The sequence below is a fragment of the Erinaceus europaeus genome, chromosome 21 (assembly GCF_950295315.1).
Source record: "Erinaceus europaeus chromosome 21, mEriEur2.1, whole genome shotgun sequence".
Lineage (NCBI taxonomy): Eukaryota > Metazoa > Chordata > Mammalia > Eulipotyphla > Erinaceidae > Erinaceus > Erinaceus europaeus.
This window is the reverse complement of record NC_080182.1, coordinates 39848935-39875796: the sequence shown is the minus strand read 5'-3', so window position 1 is coordinate 39875796 and position 26862 is coordinate 39848935. Positions and strand designations below refer to the sequence as shown.

Sequence of the window (26862 nt, the reverse complement as noted above, 5' to 3'; positions counted from 1 at the left end):
CTCTGTCTTCCCCTCCTCTCTCCATTTCTCTCTGTCCTAGCCAACAACGAACAACATCAACAATGGTAATAATAATAACCACAATGAGGCTACAAGAACAAGGGCAACAAAAAGGGGGGGAAAATGGCCTCCAGGAGCGGTGGATTCATGGTGCAGGCACTGAGCCCAGCAATAACCCTGGAGGAAAAAAACAAAAAGAAAGAAAGAGACAGAGGAGAGGGACATCAGAGTACCAGAATTTCCCCCAAGTGCATGGCGCTCCCATCTGCTACTCGGGCTTTTAAGTTGGACCATGAGACTAGTGAGGCCTATACTCTCCTACGAAAGCTAGCCGCTAGACTAGTTCTTTTTTCGTTTTTAGATGGAAGGAGAAAGACAGAGAGAGATAGAGGCACAACAGCATTCTTCCACCATCTCTGTGTGAGGATGTTCCCTGCTGGGCCTTGTGCATAGAAAGACATGCACTATACTTGCTAAGCTATCCCCCATTTCAATATGTTCTTCATATTGACATTGCACCCATCCTTGCATGGGATTTAGCAGTCTTTTCTAAGAGGGGAGAATTCTGCACCAAGTTCGATAATTATCTTTGCAAGTCAGCTTCTTTATGTTAAATATAGCATTATTCTTTAGCAAGTAGTCAAAAATCCTTTAAGAGATCAAAATGGTATAATAAGTAGTTATATAATACTCTCTTAATTAGAGAGATACTGGAATTACTGTGGGAAATTTTAAAAGAAAAAAAATGATCACATATGCCTTGTAATCAGTACACTCTTCAAACAACTGTGTATTCTATCTTTCTTCTTCAAGCAAAAGTCTCCTTGTGGCAGGCACAGTGCAGGAACTAGGAAACAAAGACATCATTCCATTTTATACATATTTCATTATTTCTGGCACACAGTTTCTGTTCTTTACTTCCAAAAGGCTTTTGTACATAGCACATCCAAAAAGCTACTCAGATGAGTAAGTCATCCCCAGAAGAAAACAGAAATGATAGTGAAGAGAGCCATCATCAAGCTGATCCTTTCACCAAGTGACATCTTCCACTTCTACCTCCTGTGACTGTAAATGCCGGATTTCCAAGACGTTCCTGAATCTGCTTCTAAGTTCACTGCTTTCCATAAGGTCATGTTTACATGTCATAAGAATACGATCTCCGTTTTCTATTCTCCCACCCAATCCACACATTTTGTGCTGAAACTGCTGTCTGCACTGAAAAGGCCACACGCCCCCTACTTTCATTTCTTCCTTTACTTGCTTAGGACATACTTTCTATAGTTCTACTTAATCTCACATTTGTTTTCTATCTATTTGATTATATTACTCCTCAATCATGATTGATGTGAAAACAAGAATGGTCAGGGGCTAGCTAGCCTGTGGTGCGCCTGGTTCAGTGCACACATTAGAGTGCACAAGGACCTAGGTTCAAGCTCCTGGTCTCAGTCTGCAGGGAGACAGCTTCGCAAGATAGCGTGATGCACCTAAGGGTCACACTGCTGGTGGCTGTGAAGCTTCTGAGCAATACATACATGAACTTGTTCTCTCTGACTTGTATGCACTATTAAGCCTGCAAATGACTTTTCTACTAAGAGACAAGCTCTTTTCTGGCAGCTCTACTGTTTTTCTCACTGATTTACATAAAAATGGAAGTTCATGGGGGTTAGGCAGTAGCACAGCCATTAAGCTCAAGGACCAGCATAAGGATCCTGGTTGGGCTCCCCACCTGCAGGGGAGTCACTTCACAGGCAGTGAAGCGGGTCCGCAGGTGTCTGTCTTTCTCTCCCCCTCTCTGTCTTCCCCTCCTCTGTCCATTTCTCTCTGTCCTATCCAACAATGAATGACATCAACAACAACAATAATAACCACAATAAGGCTACAACAACAAGGGCAACAAAAGGGGGAAAAATGGCCTCCAGGAGCAGTGGATTCATGGTGAGCCCCAGCATGACCCTGGAGGCAAAAAAAAAAAAAAGGAAGTTCATCAGTATTTTGAATGAGATCCCTCTTCTCTTTTACCAACAAAGAAAGTCCAGTGTCTCTTGTAGAGTGGAATTTTCTATATTTAGCTCCTCTCAGAAAGAAAGCAAAAAAAAAAAAACTACCACCTGACTCCCCAATTAGATAATTTTAATCACATCTACATGCTTATTGTATAGTATCTAATACATATATATGTTTAATATAAAAATATAAAATGTTAAGAAAGGGAAAAAACAAAAAATAGTAATTTTTCCTTTGGAAGTCACTTGTGTGTCATAAGATTATTCTGTATAAGATCAGCAGTGATCATGCCATTATGCCTTCTACTACTCTTTCAGAAACATTCGATTAGAAAGTTATACTTTCGGGAGTTGGGCTGTAGCGCAGCGGGTTAAGCGCAGGTGGCGCAAAGCACAAGGACCGGCATAAGGATCCCGGTTCGAACCCCGGCTCCCCACCTGCAGGGGAGTCGCTTCACATGTGGTGAAGCAGGCCTGCAGGTGTCTATCTTTCTCTCCTCCTCTCTGTCTTCCCCTCCTCTCTCCATTTCTCTCTGTCCTATCCAACAACGACAACAACAATAATAACTACAACAATAAAACAACAAGGGCAACAAAAGGAAATAAATAAATAAAATAAATATAAATAAATAAATAAATAAATAAAAGAAAAAAAAGAAAGTTATACTTTCGGCAGTAGTACAGACCTGCTTCACCGACTGTGAAGCGACCCCCCCCCCCCCCCGAAGGTGGGGAGCCGGGGGCTTGAACCAGGATCCTTAAGCCGGTCCTTGTGCTTGGCGCCACGTGCGCTTAACCCGCTGTGCTACCACCCCACTCCCCGGGTGAGGTGATTTTATACTTTCATTTTATTCATGTCCCTTCATTTCTTCTTGCAGGGTTGGTTTGTTGCTAATCTATTATTTGTCCTTGACTGTTTCTTCAAACCTGAAGGAATTGAAATGATCATGTATCGTCGTTTCAAGCCCTGCGACTGTCTATCATGGCCTGTCACTCTCACATTGTCCTGTGGTCTGTAAACATAACTCGGTTTGTGAACCCTCAATTACACTACGACTTTAGACGCTTCTCAGAAAAAATGATATTAGTGATTATGCACAGAAATAACAAAGTGTGTGTGTGTGGGGGTGTGTGTGGGTGTGTGGGTGTGTGTACACGCAACCACATGGCTGATTGCACTGTTCTTAGTCACTTTTCATTCAGAGAGATATTAAGGGAGCTACTCTGCTCTGATGCAGTTTTTTAGTCCTATTCTCAACTCTGACACCATCTCCCCAAACAGTACTTTTAGCTCACCTACATGGTAGCTGTCGGGCTCAGGCAAAATTAGTAAAGCCACGGGCCCCTTGGAATACACCTGACATAGACTTCCCAGCTCCTTCCAATATGAGGACACTAAATCTCACCAGCTATCTTCTTACTTCAGGTTCCTGATTGTTAAACACTCTGTTCTGCTTTCTATCCTAATGCTTTTCAGCCATCAAGCTGCAGATGCTCTCATGATGCCAACCTGACTTCCCTGGGCAGACGACCTCACCAATGTGTCCTGGAGCTCACCTCTCTAGAGACCTGCCTCATTAGGGAAGGAGAGAGACAGGCTGGGGGCACATGTCAATCTGTCAACATCCATGTCCAGTGGGGAAGCAATTACAGAAGCCAGATCTCCCACGTTCTGTATCCCCTTAAGATCTTTGGTGCAGGGAGTTGGGTGGTAGTGCAGCTGGTTAAGCACATGTGGCGCAAGGAGCAAAGCGCAAGGACCAGCGTAAGGATCCCTGTTTGGGCTCCTGGCTCCCCACCTGCAGGGGAGTCACTTCACAGGTCTGAAGGTGTCTGTCTTTCTCTCCCCCTCTCTGTCTTCCCCTCCTCTCTCCATTTCTGTCTGTCCTATCCAACAGCGATGACATCAACAATATCAACAATAATAATAACAATAAAAACAACAAGGGCAACAATAAATAAATATTTTTACATAATAAATAAATAAATATGAAAAAAGATTTTTGGTCCATACTCCCGGAGGGATAAAAAATAGGGAAGCTTCCAATGGAGGTAATAGGATAGGGAACTCTGTGGTGGGACATTGTATGGAACTGTACCCTTCTTATCCCACAATCTTGTTGATCATTATTAAATCACTAATAAAATAGAATTGAGAGAGAGAGAGAGAGAAAGAGAGACGGAGAGGGAGAGGGAGAGGGAGAGAGAATAACATTTAGCTTCCTCTGGTTCCATGGCTTTCCATGTGGTTGTAGGGCTCAAAACTTAATTCACATGCATGGCAAGGTATGTGCCCTGCTAGTTAAGCTACTTTTTTGGTCATAAAATACTCATGTGATTAAACTCCCGCAACACCTCAGCACCAGTCTGGGCCTTTTACTTCCAGTTTCATCACATATTTGATCTCTGCAGCCAGAAATCTATCTCATCAAAAAGACTTTCAATTTTATAATGGCCTTCTAGTCCAGACACGAGTCTTTGTTAGGATTTTTTTTATTTCTTTCTTCTACAATGCAAAAGAAAATAAATTAAGGTCAAATTTCAGCAGGTGCAAGGAACATTTTACAATGTTCCGCATTGAAAATTTAGATATTCAAAGTACAAAGCCATCTGTGATTTCATTAATATCTGATCAGTCACTTAATTTCTGCCCTTCAGAGGATATGTTTTATAAATTTTTAGCAATGACTTCAATTATCTTAAAAACTGTGACCAGAGTTATACAGAAGTGAATCATAAACAGAAAAATCAACAATAATAGAACAATTGATGAACAGTTAACAGCAGAGAATATCTTTTATAATAAGGGCCATCCAAACCCAGCATTAAGAACAGATTCTGAGAGGAAGCGGACGGGTTAATGCCCATCAAATTGTCTCTAGCTTAACTCAAACAGACAGAGCCAAACAATGTGTTCATCAGAATCTGCGACTGACACATGGGCTTTGATAAATATGATCTTGTCTACTAGAAAATCAGGACTGTCAGGTTGCTGTCTGTCTCCGAATAGCTAAGAGTCCTAGATTGAATATTCTTATTATTTTTAATTAATTTATTTTTTATTGTTGTTGTATTTATTGTTGTGGATGTCGTTGGATAGGACAGAGAGAAATGGAGAGAGGAGGGGGAGACAGAGAGAGGGAGAGAAAGACAGACACCTGCAGACCTGCTTCACCGCCTGTGAAGTGACTCCCCTGCAGGTGGGGAGCCGGGGGCTCGAACCGGGATCCTAACTCCAGTCTTTGCGCTTTGCACCACATGAGTTTAACCCACTGTGCTACTGCCCGACTCCCAATTGGATATTTTTTATCTACTCCGTAGTTTCTCCACCCACCCACCAAATATTTATTATGCATACACTGAAGTATTAGACACTTTAACTGCGTTAGGAGCGTGATCTCAAAAAATTAGAATAAATGGTTGTTCTCTGATGACACTTAAATTGTAAAGGAAGAGTGGAGCTGGATAGCGGCATGCTCACTTGAACACACCATGTACAAGGTTCTGGGTTCAAGTCCTCAGGTCCCACCTGCAGGTGGGAAGCGCCGTGAGCATGAAGCAATGCTGTGTGTCTCTTTCTCTCCCTTCTCTCTCAATTTCTGTCTCTGTCGAATATATAGATAGATATATACATATACATATGGATATGGATAGATAGATAGACAGACAGACAGACAGACAGACAGATAGATAGGTATAGATATTTCCCCCCTCCCCAGTCAGGGTTACCTCTGGGCTCAGTGCCTGCACTACAAATCCACCGCTCCTGGTAGGCATTTTTTCCATTTTTTCCTTATTGTTATTTAACAGGACAGAGAGAAATTGAGAGGGAAGGGGAGATAGAGAGGGGGGAGAAAGGCAGACACCTGCAGACCTGCTTCACTGCTCATGAAGAGTTTCCCCTGCATTCGGGGAGCCAGGGCTCAAACCCACGTCCTGGCACACGGTGTATGCTTAACCAGGTCTATCACCACCTGGTCCCAGTAAAACTTCTTTTTTTAAGTTGTAAAGGTAGAAAGAACAACTACAATACAAACTAAGGGGACCAGGTGGTAGTGCAGCGGGTTAAGCACACATGATGCAAAGCGCAAGGACCGGCATAAGGATCCCGGTTCGAGCCCCTGGATCCCCACCTGCAGGGGAGTCGCTTCCCAGGCGGTGAAGCAGGTCTGCAGGTGTCTGTCTTTCTCTCCCCCTCTCTGTCTTCCCCTCCTCTCTCCGTTTCTCTCTGTCCTATCCAACAACGACAACGGCAACAACAAAATGGGAAAATGGCCTCTAGGAGCAGTGGATTCATAGTGCAGGCACCGAGTCCCAGCAATAACAAAGGAGAAAATAAAGGGAAAAAAAGTAACTTGTGGGATGATTTCAGACAGCCATGAATGCTGTGAGGATAATGAATGTGCTGAAGCTAATTAAATGAACACAAACCTTATTTTTTCGAGAAGCAGAGAGAGTGCAGAGCACCAAGGTGGGAGCTGGGTGCAGACCCGGGTCCTACACACGGCCAAGCAGCACACTGCCCACTGACCTATTTCATCAGCCCCATACATTTCTTCCTAAGGAGAATTTTATATTCTTGTCTACACATACGTGAATGTGTATAAGATACATATGCATATGTATACCTAGCATATAAATAATAGTCTCGCTCGGACCTGTAGCCTAATGCAAATATAGATTTAATCTTTATGTTTGGTTTCTGAGAGACATGTATAAATCTAAGAATCCCTGGGTTGACACTCTCTGGGTGTTGTTTGTATGTTAATGAGATAGCAGGAGGGTTGGTTTCTAGAAAGATTAGAGGGTTGGAATAATTCAGTTTCATCTCCTGACCTGCTTAAAGAGGGACAGAAGATGGAGACTGGGAGTCAGGTGGTAGCGCAGCGGGTTAAGCGCATGTGGCACAAAGCGCAAGGACCAGTGTAAGGATCCCAGTTTGAGCCCCCGGCTTCCCACCTGCAGGAGAGTCGCTTCACAGGTGGTGAAGCAGGTCTGCAGGTGTCTGTCTGTCTCTCCCCCTCTCTGTCTTCCCCTCCTCTCTCTATTTCTCTCTGTCCTGTCCAATAACAACGACATCAATAATAACAATAACTACAACAATAATAAAAAACAACAAGGGAAAATAAATAAATATTTAAAAAGAAGAAGATAGAGACTGAATCATCAGATGTAAACGATTTGGTAGGTCACACACTCCAGCAAAATTCCTTAAGAACAAGAATACTAATGAGAGCAATAACACTGAAACATAAGGTTTCTCATTTGTGTCATTTGAGAGTCATATGTCAAGCGCACAGATCAAAAGTTGGTGACTATCCCGTGGAACTCCCCGAAAAAGCAGGGAGACCTGTAGCCATCTTTCCAAACCTCACTCTACACATCGCTTCCACTTGCCAGTCCCTAAGTCTTCTACTCAACAAGACTTAGAGTGTTTCCCTGAACGCTGAGAGTCATTCTAGTTAACCCTCAAATTTGAAAAAGGCATTGATGCACATGTTGGGAATCCCCCGTTATGCAGCCAACAGGAGCAGTCTGGGCACCCAGTGCTTATTGGCGATGATGACTGAGAAGAAGGCAACTTCAGGGAATGAGTCCTCAAGCCTGTGGAGTTTGATGCTAACTCTGAGTGATCAGAGTTATGGCTGAATTACACTATTTCCTTGTCAGCGGATGTCCAGAGTTGTAAAAGTAATCGCTAGTTTGGAAAAATTCACATATATGGTGTCAGAAGCATTGTGAATAAGTAAAGTTTATATGCTATTTATTTCCGTATTTCTTTTCTTTTCCTTCCTTCCTTCCTTCTTCCCTTTCTTTCTTTCTTTCTTTCTTTCTTTCTTCCTCTTTTTTTCTCTTTTAATGGACTTATCCTACGACCCAGCAATTTATTTCCAAGGATTATATCCTAAGGAATCAAACACACCCATCCAAAGAGATCCGTGTACACCTATGTTCATAGCAGCACGATTTGTAATAGCCTTGGAAACAACTTAGGTGTCCAACAACTGATGAGTAGCTAAGAAAGTTGTAGAAAAGATACACAATAGGATATTTCTCTGCTAATAAAAAAATTATGAAGCCATTTTCTATTTTCTTATAATACAAGAAAGTGAAAACAGAAGCCACAGACACACGCTGATTTCCACACTCTCCTGGCTTGAGCAGATCCTACAGCTCCAAATGACTTTATCTGTAGAATTACTCTGCCCTTGTGCATGTAAACCCTGCCACAGCACTAGTCATGCAAATACACTGGAATGGAGTAGTTAGTTGCAAAGATTTCATATGATAGATGTGTGGGGGAAGGAATAAGGACACGAAAACATAAAATTTCCCACTTGTGGGAGTCGGGCAGTAGCACAGCTGGTTACGCGATGGTGGCGCAAAGCACAAGGACCAGCATCAGGATCCCGGTTCGAGCCCCCGGCTCCCCACCTGCAGGGGGAGTCGTTTAACAAGCGGTGAAGCAGGTCTGCAGGTGTCTGTCTTTCTCTCCCCCTCTCTGCCTCCCCCCCCTTCTCTCTGTCCTATCCAACAACAATGACATCAGTAACAGCAACAATAATAACTCTAACAATAAAACAAAGGCAGCACAAGGGAATAAATTAATAACCATTTAGAAAATTTCCCATTTGTGTTATTTCAAGAGATATACTATATTTAAAGCACACAGATTAAAAAAGAAAAGAGCTGGAGTAATAAGTCCATTCCTAAAAAGAAATAGCTGTTGATACAGGAAATAACTATTTCTAGTAAAGAGCTGACTATATAGGAAATGCCTACGATGACAACTGTAGACAATTTTTCTCTAGTCACCAAGCATATCATCTTTTTTGTTTAAAAGAAATAATACTGGGGTGGGGAGACAGCACAGTGGGTATGCAAAATACTCATCTTGGAGGCTCTGAGACCTAGGCCAAGTCCCCAGCATCACCATAAACCAGAGCTGAGCTGTGCTCTGGTCTTTCTCTCTGTGTGTCTTTCTGTGCCTCTTCTCTTTCTGGCTCATTAAAATAAAGTATTTTCAAAATAAATGATGTCAGCACTTTTTTTTAGTGTTAATGGTTGTTAGCTAACCCAAAGTGCAGAGATTCCTAAACTATCAATCAAGAGATACTGGGAGAAGAATAATCTTTTGAAGGTGGAGGCTGTACCTTCTGAGGCCCTGGGTTTGATGCCTGGCAACACACAGAGGCTGCTTGGACAATCCCGTGGAAAACTTGCAAGGGTGGTGGAGAGGTAATGCTGTGTCTATCCCTTCCCCTTTCTTTTTCTGAAAATAAGCACTGAGGAAATTGGCCTGCAGAGGCCATTCAGGATAGCGTCACACATGAGGTATTGGGTTCATGCCCTGGCATGGCATTAAAAAAAAGGAAGAAAGAAATCCTTAGAAAAACATTGAAGGGATAGTGGGTATTATCCCACACTAAGTGCTTAATTTTGTCCCTTCACTCCCTCAGAAAATAACACACCTCTAAGATTTGAGTTACTTTAAGATGAAACTCAGACCTTGTTGTTTTAACTTCTCTTATTGCTATCAATTTGTGGGGATTTTTTTTTTCACCATAAAACAAGAGAGTGTGATTCTTTAGTTTCTGGTAAAATGCTTTGCCAGTTCTGACGTGTCTGCACAGGAATATGAACTACTGGTTCCCCTCTAGTGAGTCTGTATTAACAAAGGCAGAAATGCAAATTTATGTGAGATTGTGATTCTGGAATAGACACCAAATACTAACTGCTAATAGTGATGAATATTTATCAGTTGCTGTTAGTAAAAAGACAATTTTTTTCCCTCCTAGAGATTTTGAGTAAACAGTTTCAAAATGTTACTCCATCTGTCAGTGTTTCCTGAAAACAGTACAAACCTTCTTTTTTATCTTCTGGAGTGATCTTCACTTTTGTATCTGTTATATCTTTGAATGAGGCCAGAAAAAGTACCACGTCTCCTTTCTCATTCTTTATGGGAACAATATCCAGTAGGCACCAAAATGGAGACCCTGTAAGAGTAATAAAAATGCAAGTCAGTCATTGTGTCACTTTTGTAGATGCCATCCCAATCATATAGAGGCATAAATAAAGTCCCTATTGTCCTGTTCCGCCCTCAGATGCTAAACATCTTAACAATGTCAGTGTTCAGATTCCCTGAATTGTTAGCTCAGAGGCACATCTCTTCAGCTCCAAATGCAAATCTTTCTCTGAAAATAAGGCATAAGTTGAAACAAAAACTCTTAACAGTGTGTAGACAGTTTTGCTTATGTCACTGAAATTGTATTTCTCCCTGGAACTTGTGGTTGATGTTGAAGCGTTCCACCTAATGAGACCTTGACCCTTCCCACCCCCCAGCAATACACACTAGTTCTGCAATGAAGAAGTTAGTCTGCTGTGAGGTTGCTAGTGGTTTACTGAGTCAATTAAAAAGAAATCAATGCTTTTCCATCAAAAGGACTAAAATAAAACAAAAATTAAAAATACTAGATTCAGGGGAGGGTGAGTAGTTGAATTATTTGACATGTCAGGCTTATAAATTAAAACACATACTTTGGGAACGGTTTGACAGTCTTAAGATGTATCTCAAAATGCAACATTAAAGAGCCTTGTGGATGAGTCAGATGCAATAATTCATGACCCAGTGGATGAATGCCACTAGCATGATATTGTGAGGAAGCAGTCAGACACAAATGAGTAGAATGTGATATGAATACATTTACACTAAAAACAAAATGGGTAGATCTAATGTAAGCTGTTAAGAACTTTGGTGAATGGCTACCTTTGGGAAGAACAGTCAGGATTTCTGGGACATTTATAAGCTTTTTTTGTGTCATTCATAAGATTGTTCTGTTTTTAAAACATCAAACTCAGGGTCGGGCGGTGGCGCACCTGGTTGAGTGTACAGGTTACAGTATGCAAGGACCCAGGTTCGAGCCCCCAGTCCCCACCTGCAGGGGGAAAGCTTCGCAAGTGGTGAAGCAGGCTGCAGGTGTCTCTCTGTCTCTCTCCCTCTTTCTATCTCCCCCTTCCCTCTCATTTTCTCGCTGTCTCTATCCAATAAATAAAGATAATTTAAAAAATCAAACTCTACACTTTGTGGGGAGTCGGGCTGTAGCGCAGTGGGTTAAGCGCAGGTGGCGCAAAGCACAAGGACCGGCATAAGGATCCCGGTTCGAACCCCGGCTCCCCACCTGCAGGGGAGTCGCTTCACAGGCGGTGAAGCAGGTCTGCAGGTGTCTATCTTTCTCTCCTCCTCTCTGTCTTCCCCTCCTCTCTCCATTTCTCTCTGTCCTATCCAACAACGACGACAACAACAATAATAACTACAACAATAAAACAACAAGGGCAACAAAAGGGAATAAATAAATAAAATAAATATTAAAAAAAAAAAAATTTAATAAAAAAAAAAAAAAAAAACTCTACACTTTGTATATTTTCCAGTATGTATATTTTATTTCAAGAACATAGTTTTAAAATAAGGATTTACTACATCTAAAGATTACATTTTTTGAAATATTTAGTACATCCATGTTAATGTACATCTATACATAAATTCATATAGTACAACTGTATCTAAAATTCTCCACAATCCATTTCCTACTAAGAAGTATTCAAGAGAAGACACATTTGAAAACCATCAAAACATTTGTTGCTTACAAAGTAAATTTATTCATATATATTTTTTCTTCATTTCTCTTTGGATTAGGAGCGAATTGTTTTTTTATATATATTTTTACTTATTTCCTCTTGTTGCCCTTGTTTTTTATTGTTGTAGTTATTACTGTTGTTATTGATGTCATTATTATTGGATAGGACAAAGAGAAATGGAAAGAGGAGGGGAAGACAGAGAGGGTGAGAGAAAGACAGACACCTGCAGACCTGCTTCACCGCCTGTGAAGTGACTCTCCTGCAGGTGGGGAGCCGGGGGCTCGAACTGGGATCCTTACACCGCTCCTTGCGCTTTGTGCCATGTGCGCTTAACCCGCTGCACTACTGCTCGACTCCCAGGAGAGAATTCTTTAATACAATAAATTCCCACTATTCATGATAGCTGATTTCAAAGTCAAGGCTTCAGACAAAAATAAACAAGTCCAAAACATTCTTGATATTTGAACTTGTCCTGAATGTAGTGTATCAATCAGATTGTATGATTTCCAACAATGCCCCCCCCCCTTTTTTTTTCCCCTTCTAGCTTTTTAGATAAAGCAATGGACTTGTATTTACTGGTCATCTGACACTGATATCATATTTTGTACATCTTCTACTGATTTTTCTGAATGATGTGGTGGAAGTCACAGTCATTAACATGTGTACGGTGTGCTTTTTATATAAAGTCTGCATGGCATCCCAAGTCATTAACATGTGTACGGTGTGCTTCTTATATAAAGTCTGCATGGTATCTTTCACTGCTCTTTACATTTCCCCAGTAGCTTCAAGTCATCATTTCTTCCTTGCTCATCTACATCTGGTCTGTGGTTTCCTCTAACTCATCCTCTAAGTAGGGATATCTGTGTTATAGCAAAGTCTTTTCAATACCCCATCACTGAGAGACCTAATATTTACTCATGTTTCTAACAGTAACCGGTCATGCAGCCAAAGTCCGTTAGCCTTTCTGGAATTTGTTTGCTAGTCATAACATTCTGACTTTATTCACTCCAGGGACAGATACAGTAATCAGAAAAGGGCAGAAAGTAAATCAGCTCTATTATTTACAACTAAAGGCACAACCTTATAAAATAGCCACGGTACTGGAACCAATGCTATTGCCGCCACCAGTTTCTCTCAAAGGTAATTATTGCATGTTGATACTCTCTTTCACTAAGGAAACTAGACCTAAAAAACAAAACAAACAAACAAAAAAAAAAACACCTATCCACTCAAGCTATCAACTGTTGATAGCTCCTGGAGATAGAAACAGTGGAAATGTGGAGGGTACCATGAATCTGATTTTTTTGCTTCACATTTTAGAACATCTTTTTGGTCAATTATCTTGGAAGAACATCACCCAAATCAGAGTAAGAGGTTATTAATTTTCCTGAAAATTCATTTTACCTATATACTCTGAAAAAACGCAATTATTCTCTCCATAGAGCTTTAGTGCAGGGACATTCATGTATTGTAGAGAGGGGCAAACACACAGAATGAAGTGAAAATCAAGGCTTAGTAAGCAGCAAAACAAACCACACTGCCTAATCAGTCCTCAATGCTCTGCTGTTGTGTCTGATTATGTTTTTGGAGAGTTAAAGGATCAATTTGAGATTCAGCTTATATGTTAATATAAGAAATGATCTTTGGGGGAGTCGGGCAGTAGCGCAGCAGGTTAAGCGCACGTGATGCGAAGCACAAGGACCAGCGTAAGGATCCCGGTTCAAACCTCCGGCTCCCCACCTACAGGAGAGTCGCTTCACAGTCGGTGAAGCAGGTCTGCAGGTGTCTGTCTTTCTCTCCCCCTCTCTGTCTTCCCCATCTCTCTCCATTTCTCTCTGTCCTCTCCAACAACGACGACATCAATAACAAAAACAATAATAATTACAACAATACAACAACAACGGCAACAAACGGGAATAAACAAATAAATATTAAAAAATAAAATATAAAAAAAGAAATGATCTTTGACACTCAATAATTTGAAAAACTTCATTAACATTGGTACTTATAAGCTGGGGCTAATTTGGTATGAACTAGTTGCTACCTACCTTCTCGTGTATGTGACAAAATAGCACATGTTCGGGCCGGGTGGTGGCGCACCTGGTTGAGAGCACATAGTACAGTGCGCAAGGACCTGGGTTCAAGCCCCTGGTCCCCACCTGCAGGGGGAAAGCTTTGCAAGTGGTGTAGCAGGGCTACAGGTGTCACTCTGTCTCTCTCCCCCTTCCCTCCTGATTTCTAGCTGTCTTTATCCAATAAATAAAGATAATACAGAAAATTTTTAAAAACTTTATTTAAAATAGCACGTCAGGAAACAGTCTAAGAATCAACAGGCACATTTCTTTATCTTCTTCCTTCATTTTTTTCTTCCCTCTTTTGATCTCTTAATTCTATCACCCTTCCCTTCCCTTCTCTCAGTGACTTCCTTAGATTATTGCCATCACCGCTATACAAATACGACTTTGGGCAGCTCTAAAGTTAGAAAGCAATGCCTATTCCCTTGATTCTTCTTCCCCAAGAGAAGACAGACGTGCAAAGCTAGGAATCACGTGCAAGGAGAGGCCCTGCCGATCTCACCTGAGCACTCACCCGTTCTTTCCCTGCTCTCCTAAATCTTGCCAACAGGCCTCTGTGCCCTGACTCTAACACAATCTTCAGCCTTGATGATTATAATAATTCAACGCCATCCCCAGGTGTGTGCTTCTCCCTCTCTCCCCACAGACACGGTTTTGAGCACACAACTTCAAGTTGACCGTAGTTGAGGCTTGGTAAAATAAGTCTCTCTTGGAGTTAAGGCAGGCGGCAGCAAATCCTTCAGTCTCAAACTCAAGAGCTGTGAAGGAGTCTTAAAAGCAAAGTTAGAGGGCAGAAATCTGGTGTCAATTCTAACTCTTTCTGTATATAGTAGTAGTAATTAAGATGTGGGCTGGTGAGGGCAGAAACAGATCAGGCTCTGCCAAGATTTAAGTTAATAACACCTTTAATGTCCATGGATAAATACAATTCATGAGAAAACAACAGGCCTTATACCCTACATGGTAAAATGTATTTTCAGAAATGCATAGCTAATTGCAGGGAGCTGAAATCTGGTGGAATTCCCTATGTCTCTGTCTAGGGACTTGCTTTCTCTTCTTTGAAAAATTAGGGTGCAGGAGAATTTGGAGTGCTAATATTCATGCTTGTAAGAAGACTCTCTGACTTTCCATGGGATAAACAGGTTCTGGGCCCTGGTGGATGATGGGTAAGGTTGCGAGTTAGAGCATGTTGAACACAGCTACTATGGGGAGATGAGAGATTGTACCTATGTGTGAACAGAAAGTGTTGTAAATCCATTAACTCCCCAATAAAGTAGAGAAAAATAAGTGACAAAAATTTTCAGTCAGTGCTGATTTTTAAGTTAATATTGTTTGTTGCTGTTGTATTTTTAAATATTTATTTATTTATTCCCTTTCGTTGCCCTTGTTGTTGTAGTTATTACTGTTGTTGTTATTGATGTCATAGTTGTTGGATAGGACAGAGAGAAATGGAAAGAGAAGGAGAAGACAGAGGGGGAGAGAAAGACACCTGCAGACCTGCTTCACCGCCTGCGAAGTGACTCCCCTGCAGGTAGGGAGCTGGGGGCTCGAACCAGGATCCTTACACACTGGCCCTTGTGCTTTGTGCCATGTGCAATTAACCCACTGTGCTACTGCCCTACTCCTGCTGCTGATTTTTAAATCTTTATTTATTGGGTAGAGACATCCAGAAATTGAGAGGGAAGGAGGAGATAGAGAGAGGGAGAGAGAGACAGAGAGACACCTGCAGCCCTGCTTCACCACTTGCAAAGCTTTCCCCCTGCAGGTGGGGAGCTGGGGGCTCAAACCCGGATCCTTATGCAGGTCCTTGTGCTTTGTGCCACCTGTGCTTACCCCGCTGCACTACTGCCCGACTTCCAGTTAATAATTTTGTATAGCCCTTGAATGATGGCCCTTACCAGGGAAAAGGTTCCTATAATGTGACATCAGCCCAGGAGATGTCATCGGATGGCGTAGGGAAAAGGATGTAGGCCTGGGCACAAGGTCACTGCCAATCACAGCTGATGATGGGACACTGATTCTTAGCAGAATGAGAGGGGAAAGCTATGGGAGAATAAAGTTAGTGCACTTAGCGCTCAGTTACAGAGGATGTATCCGTCATATCTGCTGCTGTCCTATTTTGTTCTTAATCCTATCTCATCCACTCTTCAAAAGTGTTCTTCCTGCCTATCCTCTCCTTCCTGTGCAACTTCCAATCACTTTCAAAATATAAGGGCCTGAAGAAAAAAAAAAAAGAGCACCAGTGGATTTTCACTGCTTGCTTAAAGTATTAGTATAACGTTCCAATTTCCTAGCAGCAAAAGCTGCAAAGGACAGCAGGAGTGAACTAACTGCTCCTGAAGAAAAGGTCATGTGCACTGAAAGAAGGGGCAGACTAGAAGGGAGGACAGTCCCCTGGTGTCCACATAGCTACCTGGGAGACAGCCTTCTAAAACAATGATCTCATCAGTTCTTCCTGAAGCTTGCACAACACCAGGACATGAAGGGCATGATTCTCTTTCTGGTGGAACAGCAGGACAGCGGTAAAGAACACTTCTCATTTCAATGTTTAAGAAAAGGGACTCACGAAGCTCAACTTCTCCATGACTGATACGACCAAAAGGAATCATATTTTACAAACGAAGAAAGCAAAATGTAGTTTTTCTCTGAGTCAATGGAGCTAGTAAGTTGAAGACTGGAAACTAAACTTGATTTTCTATTTTTTCCTTATACTAACATTTTGGGAGGAATTCTATTCTATGAACAAGGTGTTTTAAACTGAGTTGAATTTGCCTTTCTGCCATATTGTAGTATATAATGATGCTGATTCATTTTAAAGTGGGATGTTAACATATTAATAGTTCAACCATACATAGCAGGAAAAAAAAAACTAAAACAAAAATGAAGGGTCCAGGGGGCAATTCAAGACAAAAGAGACAAATGTATGATAAAGGGCAGAACTGAGTGCCAGAGAGACAGCATAATGGTTGTACAAACAATTTCCATGCCTGAGGCTCTGATACCCCAGGTTCAATCCCTAAAACTACCAGAAGCTAGAGATGAGCAGTGTTCTGGTAAATAAAGACATATAAAAAAAATCAAAAATCAAAAAGGACAGAGCTGAATTTTATGTGGTGGATCTGATGTAGTATAGACAAGAGTTAATTTTAAATGATGTATACCTGAATCTAATAGCATTATAATGCAACTATCACTTCAATACAAACAAATCAAATAAGTAAAATGCCACAGTACAAAAAAGAAGTGAAATAAAGATTTGGCAATCACAACTTTCTCTTTCAATCCAAGACAAAAAGTAGAGTCTGTCTGAAACAAGATTCAGTTACTTAAGTTCAGACTGGAAGCTTTCTTTAGTGAAACAGGCAGAGAGTTAACTCTTATTTTATTTTATTTTATTTTAGTATTTAATGAGACAGTAGGATCCCAGAACCACTACTGGCATTGTTTTCAGTCCTGAGGTTAGACAAAGAAAATGTGCTAGTGTAAGAACTGTTTCATAACTGCAGTTTATAAAAACAGTTAACTAAGATGTCAATCTACACAGCTCCATTTTCTGAACTTTTCTGCACTCTTCCCTTGAACCTTCCTCCTAGTATGTATTTAATTCTTGCTTTCTCAGAAAATCTCATAAATGATTATCTCTGTTCCACAGGAGTTCGAAACAAGAGATAGATGACATGAGATTCATCTCATTGATGACGAGAAATAACAAAGAGAATTGAGTCCTAGTCAATGTCTAAGCCACGACTGTCTCTTTCCAAGGATTCTCTGGGGGAAAGAAGGTAAGATGTGATGGACAGTTGTTAGCAGAACATCTGCGTCAGTGGGTTTGACTCATGGTTGCTACTTATAAGTTATTTCTTTTGAGGAAAGGACAATGAAACAAACTCATTCTCTTGATTCTTCACTTTAAGAAAAGTAATTTAAGATTTTTTTTTTTAACTTAGAGTTGTCCAGTGGAAAAGCAACTTTGCAATGAGAATTTGAGAATCAAGTTTACCTTCTTCAACTGCATGGATTAGCTGAAGGAATTGTGGTCTTGGTAGAACAACAGAGGTCAGTGCTGGTGACAATAAACTTAATGTCTCCAAAAACTCAGTATGGTGAAGGTGGCCTGGGACTCTAGAACTTGGACCCAAAAGAAAACAGTGGCATATCAGGTTGTAAATGATGGCACCTAAAGTTATCCATCATTTATTCATTCATTCAACAAATACTTAAGTGCCGGCTATGACTGAGAACTATTTTAAGTGTCTGAATAAATAAGTAAGCATAATGAAAGAGTTCTTTGTCTTATGCCCTGAGAGAACCTACATTCTACTTTGGAGAGAGCAACAATTAGTTATAAATAATTGAATAACTTAAGAGGCTTTAAATGTTACAGCACAAAGAAAAAGTAGAGCAGGTTAAGGGAATAATGAATGTGGAAAAAGTGGTGTAGGACTGTAGCATGCCATCCTTAGGAAATTATTCACGAAAATACTACTCAGTGTTGCTTTTGAATACTAATGAGGTGCTTGTATACTTCAGTCTTTCTAAAAGCAAAGGATGAGAAGGCTTCAATGCAGATTCGAGGTCAAGTAAAGGAGAGAGGGAAGAAAAAAAAACGGATGGCAATGCCTTAGACTTCAGTGCAGTTCTAAGAAGAGTTCATTATGGTCATCAGTGAGTTATTTGGCCAGTTTGACCATTGAAACAGTTCTGTATCTCCCAGAAAAAAAATGCCCTAAGATTCTTCAATCAATCAGTCACTCAGTCATTGGCTAAGAGTAGCCTATGGAATGGTGGTCTCTGTTTCAACACAGTGTGATGTTCAGAGTAAAGCAGTTGGGGCCACCAGACACAAATCACTATCCTGTTACCAACAACATAAGTGACAAGCTCTCATGGCCATCACAAACAGTATGGTAAACTTCTTTTTTCTTCCACTTTTAGCATCCATCCCTCTTCATCTTACCCAGGCCCCAGTGGGGACTATAGTTCCTCTCTTTTTCAGTCTGGGGAAAACTAGCAAACTTGGGGTTGTGATCAGCCCTCACTTTTACCAGTCTTTTCAGTTACTTTAATATTCAACAGAGGTGCAAAAGATCAGAAGTGCAGAAAGCAGATTCACTCAAGAATCAAGACCAGGAACCAGCTTAAGCACATTAACCCATGCTGAATTACAGCAACCAGTGCTTACCTGCATGTATCTACCAGATCTGCATTATAGTCCTGAGTGTTCACACACTCCTAGGAATCTTCGTTGTTCTTATGCCCATTTTATGAGGAGGGTTTGGTAACAGAATTACCCCAGTAACAACTAATATGCCTTGACTAGTATTTCCCTGTCCAACGATATGGGGAAAATCAGTGACAGTGGGCCAGTTTTTCTCTCTTTGTAACTTTAATCTTGTCCAGAGGGACTCAAAGATTAAAAATGGAGGAAACAGATTCATTCAACAATGAAAGCCAGGGAAATCTTGCCAGTAGTTCCTGCTACATAGAACTTGCTTCTGGGAGTTAGTGGTAGCTCAGCGGGCTAAGAGCACATGGTGCGAAGTGCAAGGACCTGCATTAAGGATTCCGGTTCAAACCCCAGCTCCTAATCTGCAGGGGAGTCACCTCACAGGTGGTGAAGCAGGTCTGCAGGTGTCTGTCTTTCTCTCCCCCTCTCTGTCTTCCCCTCCTCTCTCCATTTCTCTGTCCTATCCAACAACAGGTGACATCAACAACAACAATAATAACCACAACAAAGCTACAACAAGGGCAACAAACTGGAAAAAAAGGCCTCCAGGAGCAGTGGATTCATGATGCAGGCACTGAGCCCCAGCAATAACCCTGGAGGCAAAAAAAAAAAACACCTTGCTTCCTGTCTTTTTCAAGGTCTGGTTGCTTATGACTCTCTTTGACTCTATAACTTGGAACATGTTTACAACAAATTTTTTATTTTGCTTAAGATAGCTAGAAGCAAATTCTTTGTTGCTTACAAAAAATCTTATTTGGAAAAAAAAAAAAAAGATATATGCTATAGAGAACAGAGCTGATAACCTCACCGAAACTTGAGATCAAGCCCTCATGCCTAATCCGCCATGTTCACATGAGATGCCAACACTGAGAAATCTATCTCAAGACAATTGTTTCATGAAAACCATAGGCTCATAAACACTTCTCATTTATGAGTATACACGTTTCCTTTCAACAAAAACAGAGTTTGAGCCTATACATGTATTTGTAATATAACAATTCAGAATTTTCCTCAAGTAGTTGAGATTTCTATTTAAATATTCAGTCTAACAGATTTGGTACTTTCAGCTTCGGAGGTCAGCAAACTATTTCTATAAGGATCAGATAGCAAAGGATTTGTCTTTGCATTTCATGTAGTCTCTGTGTCAACTATTCGACTTGAGTGTAGCAATAAAATGAATGAGCAGAACGGCTTTCCAACAAAACATCTTTAAGAAAAAAACACGCCTGTTGTCAGAGATAGTCATAGTTCACGATGTACTCCTTGCCTGTACTTCTCCTCATCACGCAGAAGCCCACATATTACTGCACTGTAGACAGGAGCTGATTCTTGATTGCTTGCAATGTTTCACTAGAGTCAATATTAACAGCATAGTTAGGAACCAGAGCCAGTTTTAGTCCTTACAGTAATCTAAGATCCAGGTAAAGCCATTTTTTTAGATAGGAGCTAGATCATGAATATAATTGTGGTACATTCTCAAAGTTTCATCTGGGCAAATATATATATATTTTAAGCTCAAGTAATTTTCTCCCTCTTTAATTACAAGACTAACTACATTTAATCACCTTCACTTGAAAAGTTTCTGTTCGTGATCTAGAGGAATCTCTGACAAAGCTTTACTTTCAGTTCCATGAATAGAAGCTACTTTGTAGATTCTAACACTGTGGCTCAAAATAAATAAATAAATAAATAAATAAATGCAAAGATTAGAAAAATGAGGAGACTATGCAATGAAGAGCCCAGGAAGAATCAAGTCAAAGCACCTCAAAGTGAATCCATGTGAAAGCTTTTACTCTGGCAATCTCGTGAATGGAGAACAGCTAGCTTTCTGAATCATTAGAGATATTATACAAAGTGAAGTGACACTAGGCAAAATGGCATTTCTTTTGTGCCTCAAAACACATTCTGAGTCTAACTTTTTTTTTTCTTTTAGTACTATCTTTTCCTTAGTCGTATTGTTAGCAAGACTTCTTTTGCTATTTGGTCTCTACTATACTTCAGAAACAAAATGCCTTCTTTTGTTTAAGTGGCAGAACAAAATGATTCAAAAGATAATTTAGTGGACTCAAAGAATTCTGAGGAAGTATAACAGTTGAAGATCAGCTCTCCTTATGAGACATGAAAGCAGTTTTCCATTTATAGCTTGGTTATACTGTCAGTTTGCAGAGCTGCTCCAAGCATTAGGATATTTTTTCTCACTTGATGTCATTTTTAATAATGATGTTTCTTTGATCCTATCATCAATGCTCAGAGGATTCACAAATATTACAAACACACACACACACACACACAGCCCCAAGTCCATGCCTCAAACTTCCCTCCTCTCTCACCTCAATATCAAAACATCTACTCAACTGAGAATCAAAAGACAAGGCAGTGATTCTATTGCAGGTAAGCAACTGACACTTTTTTATGACACCTTTCTCCCTATTCCCACAAACCAAAAGGATGACCAACTCCTGAGAAATCTAGTAGTAGTCTTTGAAACCCATTCAATCTTTACGAGCCACATCATAGACTAAATCGGGGTTTCTGGGATGTTAGTCTGCATCAGAATCCTCTGGAATTGCTTGTGAAACACAGATGGGGATGACAGATTGACGACAAGAGTTGACTCAGGAGATCTAGCAGAGTCCATCATTCCTCTTTCTTGTACGTTGCCGGGAATGCTACTACTGGTGTTAACTCACATTGTGAGTACCATTGCTCTGAGTGCTATGGATTAACCACCTCAGGTAACAACAAAACTGACTCTTGTAAGATGAAAGACTATATGACTGGCCTGCTTAGAACTCAGTGACTGTATTTACTTAAGTACTAGAGTCTTGAGTGAGATGATTCCTTCCTGCCTTACCATCTTGTTGCCTGTTGTCCAATGAGAGTAAACTTTTCTCCAACAGGACAGAATCTTTGCAGAGTGAATCTTGGTAAGGGGATCATGTTTGTCTAGTTAGCTAAAGAAGTTTGGGAGCTACTCTCTTCCCTGATCCAGCTTTCTGGTCCTTTTCCCAGCCATGACATTATTTCCTCAGACAATAACTTGGATCCACTGGCATATCAGATTTCAGGCTCAGGGGCAAAAAGAAAAAGAAAAAAAAAACTAGTATAACCACAGGCCCTTTGGAATTTAACTAAAATATGCCTACTTGCTATCTACAAAATGGAGGACACCCCCCCCCCCAACTCTTCATCTGCACTATTCCAGCCTTCAGGTCCATGGTTGTACAACAATTTGTTTGGCTTTGTATGTTAACTCTCTTTTCAGCCACCAGGTTCCAGGTGGTAGGATGATGCCAACCAGACTTCCCTGGACAGACACCCCCACCAATGTGTCCTGGAGCTCAGTTTCCCCAGAGCCCTGCCCCACTAGGGAAAGAGAGAGACAGGCTGGGAGTATGGATCCACCTGCCAACGCCCATGTTTGGTGGGGAAGCAATTACAGAAGCCAGACCTTCCACCTTCTGCATCCGACAATGACCTTGGGTTCATACTCCCAGAGGGATAAAGAATAGGAAAGCTATCAGGGGAGGGGATGGGATACAGAGATCTAGTGGTAAAATTGTGCAAGGCTGTACTCCTCTTATCCTATGGTTTTGTCAATGTTCCCTTTTTATAAATAAAAAATAAAAAAAAAAGAATTAGCATCCTCAAATTCACAGCTGTAAAGTATCAGGGGCACAAGGACCAAGCCTCTAGTTTCCAGAATAATGGGTGAGAAGGGTAGACAGGAAAATAAAGGGCCTTGCTTGTTGGCTTCGATGTACACCAAGCGCCAGAACAGAAGCTATGCAGTGTAATCCACTCCACTGTGCACACTCCCTGACGCTATTGAGTGGAACCGTCTAACAGAGATACACAGTGTGTAATATCTCCATAGTTGGATCCAAACTCTGGAACAGTTCTCTCAGGGCACTGTTAAAACAGGTTCTGGGTTTGAGTCCTTAGTTGATTCTTATTTATTTATTTTTATTATTGGATAGAGACAGAAATTGAGAAGGGAGAGGGAGACAGAGAGAGGGAAAGTGACAAGAGAGACAACTACTGCAATGCTTCACCACTCCTGAAGCTTTCCCCCTGCGGATGGGGACCAGGAGCTTGAACTGGGGTCCTTGAGTACCATAATGTGTGTGCTTAACTAGATGCACCACCACCTGGCCCCCTTTGTTTATTCTTGAATAAAGTCTTGTAACATCTGAATTTGTTACTCAGCTAGCAATCATTCTGCCTAGAAAACATTTATTCTTTACTGCACGTTGCTAATTTCTACCCACCCTTCAAAATTCAAATGAAACATTAGTATCTTGATTAAGTCCTTTACACTCCAGATTTCGCTGGACCTCCTTGTTATATTCTCCATAACTGTTTCTAATTTGCCTGTAAGTGACTGAATAGGTCCATAAGATAATTTGGTGAGTCTCAGTATAGGAAACATCACAGGTCTTCTTATTTACAAAGCAGAGTTCCTGGCCTAGAAACCTCAGGAGCAATAAAATTTGTGTGGTGAAGGAAACTAATGATGCTGAGATAAATTTCAGCATCACAATAACAGTGCTACTAATTACAAAAGCAGGAACTGTCGTTTATCAAGTTCCCATGTCTTTGTTAAACATTTAAAAGCAATATTTCATTTAAAGTAAAATAAATGGGGGCTTGAGGGATAGCATAATGGTTATGCAAAAGCACTTACATGCCTGAGGCACCGAAGGCCCCAGGTTCAATTCCCAGTACCACCATAACACAAGAAAGAAAGAAAGAAAGAAAGAAAGAAAGAAAGAAAGAAAGAGAGAGAGAGAGAAAGGAAGCCAAGTGATGATTTTTGCTATTATTGGCACCTTATAACTGAGAAAACTGAAGCTTGTTCATTGAAATTAATTGTTCCACAATATTTAGTTCAAATGTTTTTACTGATAGAGCTTTTGTCTAGTAGATGTGCACTTAGATTGTAATAATTATGATGGCTAGCATTTATGTAACTATGTTTTCTATCACTTTGTCATATTCTCTTAACAGTTTTAAAATTAAATATTACCTCTGCCTCTTAGGGGAAAATTAGCTAAACACAAGTGAATGACTTGCTATGGTTTCATTCAGCATGTCAAGTCTTTACACACAAAGCACATCATTTTTTTTTTCCCACTGAGGCACTCTGGAAATGATTTAAAAAAAAAAAACTGTCTAGTATAAGATGATGATTTTTCTTTACTACAGTTATGCTCTTAAATATGTATGTATCCCACAATGTAAATATTGGCACATTCTGCCAAGTTGCTGAAGGCCAGCAATGAGTCTGTATCTTAGCTTTTCTCTACTTTGAGAACTCACAAACCCAAGTGTCTAAGCAGTGCCAGTTCCCCCCTCCTTCCACAGAGGCTGTTCCCATTATCTTCAGCACCAAGCACAAGGACCCACTGCGCTATATGCTAGATGCAGCATTTATGTCCCTTAGTGGCTGTCTCTCCAGTCATTCCTCCTGTGCCTTTTCCTATCAGCATGCTCTGGGGAGGTGCTCACCTCTCCCTGGCTGCCTAATGTCTTCCCTTCCTTTGAACTTACAATGTGAAGACCTCCCAGAGGCAGCTGCCACAGAGCTAAGATAATTCTGCAATAGACCATGTCTAGGTTAAGTTTCACACTGTGTTTTGTTTTTCTTTCCTTGTATCATGAGTTTCACCTATAAATGTGATCATCTGGAATTCATACTTCTCATTCTAGATGACTTCATTTAACATTATTCCTTTAAGTTCCATCCAAGATCAATTAAAAGAGAGAGAAAAGAGAGAGAGAAAGCAGACGGAAGTCAATAAACGTATCTTCATATCCTCTAGTCTCTAATTCCACATCCCTAAATCAAGACCCCTCAGAACAACCTGACCACTTCCCACACAGATAAATGCTGATTTATCAACTCAGCAGGAAATACCAGAAGGTCACTGCCTCTACCAGGGCATTCAAAAAGGTTTTCCAAATATGAAAAGAGGAAAAACATTCTAGCACTGGGCCAACTGCATTAAAATTGTTCTGCTTTATATCTTAACTCTTTTTCAGCCACCAGGTTCCAGATGCCACCATGATGCCAACCTGACTTCCCTGGGCAGATGACCCCACCAATGTGTCCTGTAACCCCACTTCCCCAGAGCCCCACCCCACTGGGGAAAGAGAGAGACAGGCTGGGGGTATGGATCCACCTGCCAACACCCATGATCAGCGGGGAAGCAATTACAGAAGCCAGACCTTCCACCTTCTACACCCTATAGTGACCCTGGGTCCATACTTTCAAGGGATGGGATATGGAGTTCTGGTGGTGGGAATTGCATGGAATTGTACCCCTCTTATCCTATGGTCCTGTCAATATTTCCATTTTATAAATAAATATTTAATAAATATTAAAAAAAACGAAAATAAAGAGGACAAGAAGTTCTCAAGTCTAAAGAAACTTGAAAGATGAAGAAATTATTGAATTGAAACAAGAGCAAAATGGATTTATAGTAGATAACAAAAATCAGCTTACATAGCATCTCCAAGCAGCACAGAGCTTCAGTTGAAACAGGGACTGTTTTATTCAATCACCAAGCATCTCTTTAGCAATTCTTTTTTTTTTTTTTTTTTAGTGTCTGTAGCACCTTTTTTTTAAAATAATTTATTTCTTTATTGGGGAATTAATGCTTTACATTCAACAGTAAATACAATAGTTTGTACATGCATAACATTCCCCAGATTCCCATTTAACAATACAACCCCCACTATGTCATTTATCATCCTTCATGGACCTGTATTCTCCCCACCCACCAACCCCAGAGTCTTTTACTTTGGTGTAATACTACAATTCCATTTCAGGTTCGACTTGTGTTTTCTTTTCTAATCTTGTTTTTCAACTTCGGCCTGAGAGTGAGATCATCCCATATTCATCCTTCTGTTTCTGACTTATTTCACTCAACATGATTTTTTCAAGGTCCATCCAAGATCGGCTGAAAACGGTGAAGTCACCATTTTTTTACAGCTGAGTAGTATTCCATTGTGTATATAGACCACAACTTGCTCAGCCACCCATCTGTTGTTGGACACCTGGGTTGCTTCCAGGTTTTGGCTATTACAAATTGTGCTGCCAAGAACATATGTGTACACAGATCTTTTTGGATGGATGTGTTGGGTTCCTTAGGATCTATCCCCAGGAGGGGAATTGCAGGGTCATAGGGTAGGTCCATTTCTAGCCTTCGGAGAGTTCTCCAGACTGTTCTCCACAGAGGTTGGACCAATTTACATTCCCACCAGCAGTGCAGGAGGGTTCCTTTGACCCCACACCCTCTCCAGCATTTGCTGCTGTTACTTTTTCTGATGTATGACATTCTCACAGGAGTGAAGTGATATCTCATTGTTGTCTTGATTTGCATTTCTCTGACAATCAGAGATTTGGAGCATTTTTTCATGTGTTTCTCGGCCTTTTGGATCTCTTCTGTGGTGAATATTCTGTCCAAGTCCTCCCCCATTTTTGGAAGGGGTTATTTGTTGTCTTGTTGACTCTGGCAAGCTCTTTATATATGTTGGTTATTAAACTCTTATCTGATGTATGGCATGTAAAGATCTTCTCCCATTCTGTGAGGGGTCTCTTGGTTTGGGTAGTGGTTTCTTTTGCTGTGAAGAAGCTTTTTAATTTGATGTAGTCCCATAGGTTTATATTTGCCTTAGTCTTCCTTGTAATTGGATTCGTTTCATTGAAAATGTCTTTAAAATTTATGCAGAAAAAAGTTCTGCCAATATTTTCCTCTAAGTATCTGATAGTTTCTGGTCTCACATCCAAGTCCTTGATCCACTTGGAATTTACTTTTGTATTTGGTGAAATACAGTGATTCAGTTTCATTCTTCTGCATGTTTCAACCCATTGTTTCCAACACCATTTGTTGAAGAGACTCTGCTTTCCCCATGT

General features: G+C 40.7%; 1 protein-coding gene across 2 annotated transcripts in view; it reads right to left on the bottom strand.

The window, feature by feature from the left end:
• The window catches only part of KCNH8 (potassium voltage-gated channel subfamily H member 8), a 402367-nt gene that overhangs the window by 218818 nt on the left and 156687 nt on the right, over positions 1-26862 (bottom strand). Inside the window, exons 1-2 of one of the 2 annotated variants that reach the window (XM_060180873.1) lie at positions 17715-17830; positions 9869-10000 (exon numbers count right to left, since the gene is read on the bottom strand). Coding sequence is in view for 1 of the 2 variants with exons in the window: in XM_007529685.3 (XP_007529747.2) it covers positions 9869-10000 (132 nt within the window). In the remaining variant the exon portion in view is untranslated. Of the gene's footprint in view, positions 1-9868; positions 10001-17714; positions 17831-26862 lie in introns of those variants that run through there. The other variant, XM_007529685.3, reaches the window with a different exon arrangement.